Here is a 12,824-nt window from a genome sequence, read left to right as displayed (position 1 = left end):
CAAAATTAAAAGTCATTTGCTGATGCCTAGTTTGTATCTGAAATATGTGGGATTTGAGAATCTCTTGTTACTATGTGAAAGTCAAAGTTCTTTATCATTTTTCTTCATTATCACTTAAAACTTTAATAGAAACTTTTGTTTCACATTTAAATACATGAAATGTATGGGAGAATTACCTGCTGCCAGTGGTTACTAACCTGCACTGTGTCTGAGATGAGCTGCTTCACTAGAGAGATCTGCTTCTTCTTCCTGGCTTACTGTCTGACTGTCAAAATTCTTTGTTTAGCTTTTCATTACAGCCTTTTAACATGCAAAGTTAGTTTCCCTATGTAACCCCTATTGTTTTGCGTGCCACTAAGATTATTGCTACTTTCTCTGTTGTTCTTATGGCAGTTAGGCAATATCCTGGACACAATATCATCAAATGGTGCTTTCAGGGTCTCCAAGAGAAATATATGATGTAGGAAGACAGAAGGTCATCAGAATTATCAGTACAAATATTTAGTGTAGAATCATCATACACTGTGCAAGTTGGTTGGTGAGATAAGACATGTTCATTAAACAATAATTCACAAGTCAAAGTGATTCACAGTATGACTACCATTACTTAGGCAGCACTGCATGATGGGTGAGAGCCAGCTTTGGGAGTGGATAGTTTTGCATCTCTGTTTTTGACCCTACCAGCCATATCACTGAAGTTACTGAATCTCAGTTTCTTCATCTGCAAAGTGTAATAATTCCTGTCTCTTACTATTGATGTGATATTCATATGATTTGCATATCATCAGGTACAGTCCCTGCTTTATAGGGGACACACATCATTATTGTCATTATAGGGTAGAGTAGGCATGATGCTAAAGTGAGTGATAGAGTGGGTTTTGTAGCTTGAAGAAGGCTGGCTGGAGGAAGTAGGACTTGGTCAGTTTTAAAAGCAAGTGGAGTGACAAATGCAAATTGAGTCATGAAATTCACTTCAGTAAGGTAAATTATAATTCCCTTGTCTATAATTATTGTGCCCAGAGTGATTTAATTGGACTTCTTGTCTTCAGACTAGCTGAACATGAGGAACTTGCCCAAAAAAAGTGGTTTTATTAAAGCCATCTATTAATCTGTACTCTGTTGCTCCATGGCCTGCATCAACAGGTCATAAAAGCTACACTTAGAAATTAGTCCAGCTCCAGGAGAAAATTTATTACATAGTTTAGGAGATAGTCTTTTAAATGAAAAAAATAAAAAAGAATGAAAATTTTAATAATAAAACTTTCTTTTTGACTCACAAATATTTTTGAAATTCGACTTAGTTGTATATTGAAACCAGAACCCATTTTTTTAAGTTCTTAAGGGATCATCTGTTTCACTTAGCAGGAGAATGTGTTCTTAAATTCAGCCTGCTATGTTCAGTATAACTTCCCTTCTTAATACCAATTAGGAGAAATGAGAGTTTGGATTAGTGAAAAATATAATTACCATCTTTTTAAAAATTGTTTTGCTATTAGCTTTATTGAAATACAATTAACATCATACAATTCACAAGCTATCTTTAAAATGTCATAAAGAAACATTTAATAAGACTCTACATTGTTAATTTATGCTCATGCCAGCTTTCTGGAACACACATCATTAGCTTTATTTTACAGATGAAGAAATTAAGGCTGAGAGGTTAGGTATCTTACCCAAGATCATTCAGGTAATGAATGGCAGTGTGCTGGGCTGTCCTTAGGTTTTTCTCAGACCAGTACCCATATACTTTGTGCTGTTCCATGCCACACTGAGATTTCACATGAACTATTTACAAATTGTTTTTAATAAGTCCATTAAGAGTTTGATTTCATGCATTAATTAACCTCATTATGGCATTTGGTGAAGTTCTTTAGCTTGTCAATTAGATTCTAACTTGACATTTAAGACCCTCTATGATTTAATTTTGTCTTTCCAGATCTTAACTTCTTCTGGTCTTTCCCTCTGCTGGTCCTCTCCATGTCTGAATGGACATGGTCAGTGCTGAATGGTCAGTGCTCCAGACATCTTTCTATTTTGTCTTTACTTTCTACAATTGATCCACAATACCTGTGCAGTTGTCCCTCTGTGTTCCTGGGTTCCACATCCATGGATTTAACCAATCACAGATTGAAAATCTTTGGGAAAAAAACTGCATCTGTACAGGACATGTGCAGACTCTTGTCATTATTCCTGAAACAATGTAGTATACTATTTACATAGCATTTACATCGTATTAGGTAATATAAGTAATTTAGAAAGACTTAAATAAAGTATTTGGGAAAATATGTGTAGGTTATATAGAAATACTGTGTCTTTTTATATAAGGGATGTGAGTATTCAGATTTTGCTATTTTTGAGGGTCCTGGAACCAGTCCCTCACAGATCCAAGGTGTGACTGTACCCCATTCAAGCTTCAGATGATAATTTTAGTTCTTATTATGGTTCCTTTTCAGAGTCCTTCTCTTTGGTTTTACTCCAAGCTATTTTATTTATTCTACTCAATCACATTCGATACCTCTTTCTATCATTGATATTTGTGTAACTACCCAATTGACAGTAGACTGTTCATCCCTCAATAAGGCTGCTTGCTCTTTATGCCTCAGAGGCCCTACAAAATACCTTGATGGTAATTTTTCAGAATAAACCAATATAACTTAATTTTTAGACAGTACAACTTTATTCAGTTTACCATGTTAAAAATTATTTTGTAAAGTCTCCTAAAAAGTTCCCTCATGCTGCAAATGTACCCCAAAAACCCTTTCTTAATACATTTGAGAAACCTAAGTAATCAATCTTTCATAAATTGCAAAATAAATACAATATAAATTAATGACATTTTACTATGACCTATAAAATGACACTGTGTAAGGAATATATGCAAATATTTTTCATCAAAAGATGCTAATAAACTAGTTATGGATCCTAACTTTAGTTCTCTTAAAAATAGTGGTTCATTCATCAAATACTTATTGACCCTCTGCATGTGCGAGACAAGTGTTCTAGATGCTAGGGTTACATCAGGAAGAGAGAACATTTTTTTTTTCCATGAGCATACATCCTGGAGGAAAGAAACTTTACAATAAACATAGTAAGTAGGTAAGCAATTAGTATAATTTATTATATTACCCATTTATTATGGTTAAGTGCTGTGAAGAAAATAGGATAGAGACAGGGAATGTGTGCAGGGTGTAAGTTGTAATTACTTGTGTGATGGAGGTAGGCTTCTTCCAGATACAGACATCTGAACAAACACTTGAAGGAGGCTGAAGAAAGAGTCATTTGGATATCTGGAGAAAAAGCAGCACATGTAGAAGCCACTGCCAGTACAAGTGTTATCTGTATGATTAGGGAATAGCAAAGAGACTGGTGTGGCTGGAGCACAGTGAATACGGGAAGTGTGTCAAAGTTACTCCTAACAGGAAGAGATCAAGACTTCACAAGCCATTACAACATCTTTATAAAGTTGTTAGCTTTTACTCTATAACGGAGTCACTAATAGGTTCTGAGCAGAGTAGTTACATGATCTGACATCTTATTTTAGATCATTTTAGCTCTTGTGTTGAAAATAGATTGTATTCCCGACAGAATAGAAGCATGGTTGGCATCAAAGATGGTAGCAGTTATATTTGTGTAACTGCCTAATTGAAGGTCTTAGAGCCACTAGAATTTTCTAATTTATTGGATGGTGGGGGTGTGTGAAAGAGACAGATGTCAAGGAGATTGGGAGATGCACTTACCATTGGGAAACCTGTGGGTAGAACAGGAGAAATTCAGTTTTGGACATGGCCAAGTTTGAGATGCCTGGTATACTTTCAAGTGGACATGTTCAGTAGGCAGATGGATATATGAATTCAGAATGAGGTCCCTCAAGGAGGGGACATAAATGTGGGAGTCATTAACATAAAGACAGTATTTAATGTCATAAGAGTGGATAAAATTATTAAGAGCCAGGCATGGTGGTACATACCTGTAATCCCAGTTGCTTGGAAGGCTAAGGCAGGAGGATGGCAAATATTCATGATACAAAGAGGTATTGAATGAATGTGATAGAACCAAATAAATAAAAACAGCTTGAAGTAAAACCAATGAGAAGGAATGAAATCAAGAGATTGTAGTAGTCAGGAAGCAAGTGGACAAAGTGTTTTCCAGGAAGAGGATGTAATCAAGTATGCCAAATGGTGCTGTAGGTCAAGGAAGATGGTAAGAATGGGTCATTGGGGGGCTGGGCTGTGGCTCAGTGGTAGAGCACTTCCTGGCATGTGTGAGGCACTGGGTTTGATACTGAGCGCCACATATAAATAAATAAAAATAAAAGATCCATTGACAACTAAAAAAAATGTTAAAAAAAAAAAAAAAGAATTGGTCATTAAGTTGAGCAACGTGGAGAGTACTAGTGATCCCTGAGCAGTTTTGGGAGAATGGTGGGAATGAAAGCCTGAATGGAATGGATTCAGGAGATAAAAGGAATTTGGAGAGAGCAAGTCAAGATAAGCAGCTCTTTCAAGAAGTTTTGCTATAAAGAATGACAAGACATGGAGTGATAGGTGGAAGAGGAGATGGAAAGTGAGAAAAGATATTTTTAAGATGGGGGGAAATAGCAGCTTGTCAGTAGAGGGAAAGATCCAGCAGAGTGGAAAATTGATATAGGGGAGAGAGAGAGAGAATAGCTAGAGCCATATCCTTGAGTGAAAGGGGCTGGGATTTATTAAGTAAATGCCAGGATTGGCCATAGGAACATGAACAGGTTCATCCATAGCAACAGGTGGAAAGGTAGAGTGTATAGATACATGTGCTGGTTAAAAAAAAAAAAAGGATGGTAGAAGTCTATCAAAATTTGCTTCTGATTGTTTTACTTTTTCTAGTGTAGTAGGAAATAATATCATCCATCATCTGAGAGTGAGAATGAGCAGGGACATGCAGAGAGTTTGAAGAAAAAGGGAAATGAATGGGCTAGGGAAATACTGTGATTGTGAGCATGAATTGAAAGTGAGATCAGGTAGCATTGGAGAGTGTTTTTCCTGGCCATGTTCAACTGCGCAGCTGCAAAGACAGACTAGGTGTAGAATTGGGCTTAACTAGGGTTGTAATTTTGCCAAGTGAGTGTGAATAGGTGATAAGGGGGCAAAGGAATGGAGAGTGAAAGCAAGGGAATGATTATAAGGACTGACTATAATTTCAGTTATGCAGGGAAAGCAGACAGACATAATGGGGATGGACTGAGACAAAGATGAGTAGGATTATCAGATTGTTGATCCTGGAGGATTGAAGAACTTCAAGGGTAGTGGTGAGAGAGAGTGAACTGGATAGAGAGGAATGGTCCAAGAGTAGGCTACATGAAATAAAGATTATGGAAGGGTTATGGTTATTAGTATTGAAAGAGGCCAGGGTAGACCTCATGAGAGTGAGCAGCTAAGCTAAGGAGTGCAAAGAAAAGGCCAAGGTGTCAGAGGATATTTGAAGCCCAGAAAAGGACTTATCAGAAGGAAGGCATGTATTACTAGATAATACAAAGTTAAGCTAAATATTTAACAGTATAAGATGACTGTTCTCTGGAAGTTTGAAAATTATAATATTTAATTATGGAACAGAGTAAATACTCAGTTGTATATGTTTTATACAATATGTTGAAACAAAACTATGAAATATAAATGCTTTATAATTTATTAAGAAGGAATTGACATTCATCTGTGAATAAAAACAATCATCACATAAAATACTTATTTTTCAGAATTGTAGTTCAGTCTCAGTTGCACTATTAAAAACATTAAGATGTCCTGTCAGACACTTGTATGTACATCATCAAAAAAATCAGTAACAATTAATCAAGAGGGCAAGTTAATAGAACAGTTATATGACACTTTAGAAATTTACTTCAGAGATGCAGTGACATCTCTTCCAAGTCTTCAGTAGGCTATCTTAGGCTCTTCTCTGCAGCATACCTGCCTCCACCATTGGAATAGTATACTTACCAGACATCAGTTGTTGAATGGCAGACCTGTTTGGGCCAGTGTGCTTGTTATATTTTTTTAAAAAAACATCTTTTTGTAGTTTTAGATGGACAGGAGACAGCATATCTTTATTTTGTTCTCTTATGTGGTGCTAAGGATCAAACCCAGTCTCTCACACATGCTAGGCAACACCCTGCCACTGAGCTACAGCCCCAGCACCATTGGGCTTGTTACTATAATTATGTACATTAATTAAAATATTGCATACACTAATGAAATATGAAAGAGAGTTCATTTTATATGACTCAAGATAAATGTTTTGGAAAGACAAATTATTCCTTTTCTGTCAAGTTATTTGGGAATAAGGCAACTTTAAAATATTTGGAGAGTTGTCATATTCTAGAAAATCTCTGTATTGATATTGTTTCACAGGTTCTTGCTCTTTAAAAAATGGAAAATGTAAGTGGTAGCTGCATTTAGGTGTGATTTGCTTAAGAACTTTGGTCAGCTAACCCAGGAAAGAGTCAGTCCTGCATCAGAAATTAGTGAATTAAAGGACATTTATTTGTTTTAAATTAAAATAATGTTTAAAGTGTGTATCTTTTTTTTTTTTTTTTTTGCAGTGCTGGGGAAAGAACCCAGGGCCTTGTGCTTGCAAGGCAAGCACTCTACTAGTTGAGCTGTCTCCCCAGCCATGTGTATCATTTTTAATGATTTTTTTCTTTTAACTGACTTTTTCTTCTGATGTAACTGCCAATTTAGATGAAAAGACACTTATTTATGTAATTTAATAGCCAAATTTTATCTTACTTTTACATGATAGGATACTTTTTTTCATTTTAAAAAATTTGTATTTGTTTTATCAAATCCCATCATATTTCAAAAACTACTGGATAATCGATTTTGTAAATAAATCTTTCAAGTTAAAATTTCTATTATTAGTTATATTTGCCATTGTAATTTCTTTCTTTTTGCAGGGAGGTACTGGGAATTGAACCTAGGGGACCCAAGGGTACTTTACCACTGAGCCACATCCCCAACCTTTTTTGTGTTTTATTTTGAGACGAGGTCTTGATTTGCTTAGGGCCTCACTAAATTTCTGAGGCTGTCTTTGAACTTGTGATCCTTCTGTGAGCTTCCTGAGCCTCTGGAATTATAGGTGTGTGCCACCATACCTGGCTCTCATTTCATTTTATTTAAAATTTTCTTCTATAAATAATGGACAGTGTCTCTCAATTTAAACACAATGTCTTTTTCTCCTCTTTTGCCAGTTACTTGAAATTCATCTTTTGAGATATATTGTTTATGAGTGATTAAACAGCTTTGTAAACTTGGATTATTGATGTTCCTTAGGTCAGAACTGCTTCTTTCTCATGTCTTCTGCCTTTTTAGCCATAGCAATGCCATTGCAGTTTGGTGATGGCAATAAGCAGCATGTCCATGAACATGCTTATAGGCATCCAGTTCTGATCCCAGAGAAGACACTGTTATAAACATGGCAGGAACACCAGCACTATAATGCTTATGACTGCAGTTGAGGTGAAGAGAGAGAAAAAGAGGACAAAGTAGACAACTCGGATGAGTCTCTTCTCAAATAACCATCTAATGGCCTGAATCACTCACAAGTCTTCTCTAAGAAGTGCAAAACCAGAATGTCATGCCTTTGCCTTCTAATTTATTATAGTTTAAAAGGATAAAAAAGAAATTAAAACTTTATATTCTAATAGTTCATTTAATTAAAAAAATACACATGTAGTCTAATTATTTCTGATTTGCTTTAGAAGGATCTTAAGTTTAGCAGAGTATGGTGATGAATAGTGTAGATTCTAGAGATAAGAATATTTGGATTTGAATCTTAATGTACCACTTACTAGCTAGTCAGACTAGCTTGTGAAAGTGAGACTTTGAAAAACACTAAGCAAACCTCAGTTTTCTCCTTGGGAAAATGAGGATGATAATAGCATATCAAAAAGTGGGTATGAGGATTCAGTGAGACAGTCTATTTAAATGCTTATTACAGTACTTGGCACTTAGGCATTCTTTACATGTTAAATATTATTTTCCTAAGATGTGCCATACAGCATTACATTAACAGTCCTTCTATAGAGGAAAGATGCTCAACAAATAGTTTTTGATAGAATATAGGTTGACATTTCCATAAAATACAGGTTTTTTAGGCTTTATGCAGAAGTGTACATTGTTATATTCTTTCTTTGGTAAATGACATTTGATAGCAACATGTTTTGTCCTTAAAATATCCTATCATCTTTGGATTATGTATAGCATATAACATTGTAGTGTCATACCGGTGCTTGCCTCCCTCTCCCCAGCCCATATTTGTTTGTTTGCTTGTTTATTGGCAGGATCTTGGTAAGTTGCCCAGGCTGGCCTTGAATTTGTGATCCTCCTGCCTCAGACTCCCTAGTAGCTGGGATTACAAGCATATACCACTGCACCCAGCAGTGTCACACCCTTTTCTTAGAAACTTCTAGAATGTCTTCATTATTGACTCAGGTGAAACAGGATCTACTCTTTCGATTGATTGATTACAGTATCAGGGATTGAACCCAGGGACTCATGGGTGGTAGGCAACCACTCTACCACTAAGCTACATCCCAAGCCCTTTCAAAAAAATTTTTTTTTGAGGCAGAGTCTTACTGGGTTGCCAGGGCTGGTCTTGAACTTGAGATCCTCCTGCCTCAGCCTCCTATATCATTGGGATTACAGATATGTAGCACTGCACCTAGTTTCCCTTACTTTAAGTTTAACAAATCTATAGTATTGTTGGTAGAAAAGATAAAGTGGTTCTTTTCTCTAAGGACCACTGGTGAAAAAGTCCTCAAAGGCCGATTTAACCCAGTGGCCAGCCTACTTTAGTTCTTACCTGGGAGATACTGAACTTATTTCTGGACCATATGATTAATTGAATGGTACTAGATAAACTTGATATAGCTTTGGTTCACCTGCAGAAAAACAGATGTAACCTTTACCACAAGTACAAAAGTTTTAGAGGTTGTGGTTAAACATCGTTAAAGTCTCCATAAGGGCTAGCAGGTGTTGCTCATGGGTAGAGTGCTTCCCTAGCATGCACGAGGCCGGGGTTCATTCCCCAGCACTGCAAAAAAAAACAAAAAACTCAAAGGTCTTCATAGCCATTATTAACGTAACAGAAGCTAGGTGACCACCAGAAGACTTGGGCTCTGGCATAGCTGAAGGGTGTTGCTCAATCTAAGAAGCCCACCTAGTTCCAAAAGCTGTTTCTTAACATTGTCATCTCAACAATAAGGGTTGTATGCAAAATCTGTATTCTGTCCACCTCTTATGTAAGATGAAATATATTTATTGTGCCAAATGTGTTAAATGAATACATTAGTGGACTCACATGTTTCAGCTGCTTTTTAGGTAGTTGAAAAGGATTTGTAGTAAAGTTAACTTTCCAAGAAAAGAAATGACCAAGGTTGCTTAGAATAAGAGGCTTGGAACATTTCCTGAAAGGCAACAATGGAATAACTAAAGAAGTGGGGTCGTTTAGGCTTGTCTGGTAGATGGGATATCAAATGAACAGATTGGTAGTTAGTGCAACTACATAGTTGGTGCTAAAGGCAGAAAAACAACCAAATATCTCAATCTACTTCATTACTTAATAGGGAGACTAGAGTTGGTGATGACACTGGCATGCACTCTACTAATGATGTGAGCAAAGTACTTTGAAAGGGCAGAAATTGGAATCATTAATTATGCATCAGTGGGAAGGAGTTAATAGATAAGGTTGGTTAAACAAAGTAGGAAAAGTGCGAAGAGAGCCATCAGGAAAAGGGACAGGGTCCTCTAAACATAGGAGTGGTGTAAACAGAAGCATAGAAGGTAAGTGTACATGTGATATTGGGTGGTTGTATGGGACAGGAGCAGGAAATGAGACAATAAAATTAGAAGAGTGTAGATAAAGCAATTATCTTGTACTTAATTATAAGAAAAATTGCTATAGCTGGGTGTGGTGGCACATGCTACAGGGGAGGCTGAGAGGCAGGAGGATCACTTGAGCTTAGAGTTTGAATCCAGCCTGGGCAGCACCATGAGACCCTGTCTTAATAAAAGAAAAAAGACAACTGTAGTTGTTAAGAATATGGTTTGGGGTGGGGGATCATGAACTGAAATTGAATTCTATGGACGTATGAATTTGTTGGGATGAACCCAACTACTATATATAACCATAACACTTTAATAAAAAAGTAAAAAATTATTTAAAAAATATGGTTTGGAGAGAAAAGCACTGTAAACTTCAAGTTCTCTGGTAGCTTTTTAAGTTATTTTGATGAGTATTGATCACTGAGCAGTGAATAAGAATAGAGAGAAGATAAATGGAAGAGGCAATACCAAAAAATCTGGCAGCCATTTGGAAGGGGGTTACAAGGAAGAGAAAAGAGCCAGATGATCTTACTTTTCTAGTTCAGCTGAATGGATGAATGTTATTACCATAAACCAATTTGGGAGTTATAGAGAGGAAACAAGAGGTTGAGGTAGAGAAAGGAGAAAGATGTATTTAGTTTCTGACATTCTGAATTTGAAGGGCCTGTGGAACATCCTAATATTCAGTAGGTAGCCAGAAATTTAAGAGGAGATATAAACTCACACACCATGCACACCATAAACACACCCAGCAGCATGTAGAGCAGATAATTAAAACTATAGAAAGATGCAGCCTTCAAAAACAATGAGTTCTACCATGTACAAACAGAGAAACATGTATCCCATTAGTTTACAATAAAAAAAAAAAATGAGTTCTAGAAGAATGCCTAGAACTATATCTTAGAGAAATACCAGCATATTTAGTGTGGGAAGAAAATGTTCTTATGTATGCACATATTCTAAAGTTATGTAAATGGTCATTTTATTTTGTATTCTTTGTTCCATTTTTCTCTCTAGCAATGGAGATGAGAGAGGGTTGGCTATATTAATCTTGTATAATTTTCAGGAGTATGGTACTATTTAATTTTTTTTAAATATTTTTTTAGTTGTCAATGGACCTTTATTTATTTATATGCAGTGCTGAGAACTGAACCCAGTACCTCACTCATGCTAGGCAAGTACTCTACCACTGAGCAACAACCTCAGTTCCTGTACTATTTTAAATAGCCTTTTTTTTTTTTCCCCCTTAAAATTCTTTTCCTCCTCTCTAGACTGTCATTTTGCTGGGGTTTTGGAATAATTATTTTAAGTAAACTGGTAATTTTTATCATAACATTAATCTTTCAAAATTATCATGTTATCTATCATATTGTTGGTAACTTCAGTTGTTTTTCCCTCTTTAGGAGCTGATGCAACAGAACGGAATAGGTTATGTGTTAAATGCCAGCAATACTTGTCCAAAGCCTGACTTTATCCCCGAATCTCATTTCCTGCGAGTGCCTGTCAATGATAGCTTCTGTGAGAAAATTTTGCCATGGTTGGACAAATCAGTGGATTTCATTGGTAAGTAACTCAAGTAGCATTAGTCTTTTGAGTTATAGTTTCATCTGTAAGCATAGCCCCTCTCTCTTCTTTTTATCTTTAGAGTAAAGGAACCTGTTACAGGGATTTCAAAAGTCAGAAAAAAACATGTTGCTTTCTCATTTAGCTGTCAAGGTGGTGTGCGTGCTGTGCTTCTCCTAAGGGACTGGTCTTGTAAGACCTGTTAGCTAACTTTTAATAGGACCAAGGTTAAGCCTCACAGGATCTGTGATTATGTGTTGCAAGTATTTAAAAATTAGTTAAGCTTTTGGAATTAAATCTTACACAACTTTTTCAAATCCTGTAAAATACTTTACTTGCTGTTTTCCCCAGAAAAAGTCGAATCTGGTAGCGGGGGAAATCCTAGTACATTTATTTAAAGTCTCTTATATGTCACAAGATATTGGAACCTCAATTCATGTGTCAATAATTTCAAGTAGTTCTGGGTCTAATCAAATTCACACACATTGTTTCCTGCTCCACATTTTGCTTCCTGGGCCTGTTCAGAGTTTCTGAGTCCTTATTCCTTTTGTGACCTTTTGATTCCACAGGATCAGGTATGCTGATGGTAATTGGTGATACATGTTTAAAGTGTAGTTTGTGTGGAGAGGCCGAACAGAGGAGAAAACTGTTCACTCATGAGCAGCGTAATAGGGTGTTGACCCTTAATGTCCATATTTGTTGTCCACCGCCAGTCACACATGTTTGAACACTTTAATCCATATCGAAATACTCTGAATTACTGTAGTTAAAAATAAAAGAACCAGTTTCTTAAAAAAAGCCAAATAATGCAAATTAAGTCCCAACTATATTTTACCATCTAGGAGAGGATTTTCTAGGTAATGCTTTTGGAGCTTTGGGTAATTCAGAAATAGTTTTTTTTTTTTCAAGATTTCCAGATTGCCAAGAGTTTTCATAATCAGGATGCATTCTGTGAAATAGCTGAAGATAAATGACCATGACTATTCACATTAATCATGGAGAAAATTCCCCAAATTAATACTCTCTCATTATACTTCTAGGAAATGTTGTCAGCATAGCATTCACCTATTATTTTTCTTTTGAAAAATAATAATTATGATTAATGTTGCCATTGCATGTCACACTGATCCAGAGACATTTCACTTTAATTTCAGCTAAAAGTATGATTTCAGGATCTATCATAAGACAACCTGATTCTGTTAAGTCAGAATGCCTACGTTTAGGAGGAATTCATAAAAAAGAGAATATGAGTACAGTAGCTTTACTCCCAATTATTTTCTTCTTTCATGGGAGATATTGGGATCATGATGTCACTTTTCATTTATGCAAAAGGAACTTACCATGTTCCAGTTGGTTACATATACACATATAAACACATACTTATTTGCTTGATCCTATTTAGTAGAG

The 12,824-nt window shown here is 36.0% G+C and overlaps 1 protein-coding gene across 1 annotated transcript in view; it reads left to right on the top strand.

Moving 5' to 3' along the window:
* Positions 1 to 12,824, top strand: part of Dusp16 (dual specificity phosphatase 16) — an 84,041-nt gene that overhangs the window by 59,040 nt on the left and 12,177 nt on the right. The window contains exon 5 of the mRNA XM_047548728.1: positions 11,258 to 11,417. Within this exon, the coding sequence (XP_047404684.1) occupies positions 11,258 to 11,417 (160 nt within the window). The remainder of the gene's footprint in view (positions 1 to 11,257; positions 11,418 to 12,824) is intronic.

Source organism: Sciurus carolinensis, chromosome 4 (genome assembly GCF_902686445.1).
Source record: "Sciurus carolinensis chromosome 4, mSciCar1.2, whole genome shotgun sequence".
Lineage (NCBI taxonomy): Eukaryota > Metazoa > Chordata > Mammalia > Rodentia > Sciuridae > Sciurus > Sciurus carolinensis.
Note: the sequence above shows the minus strand (reverse complement) of the source record. Positions and strands in the feature narration are given on the sequence as shown.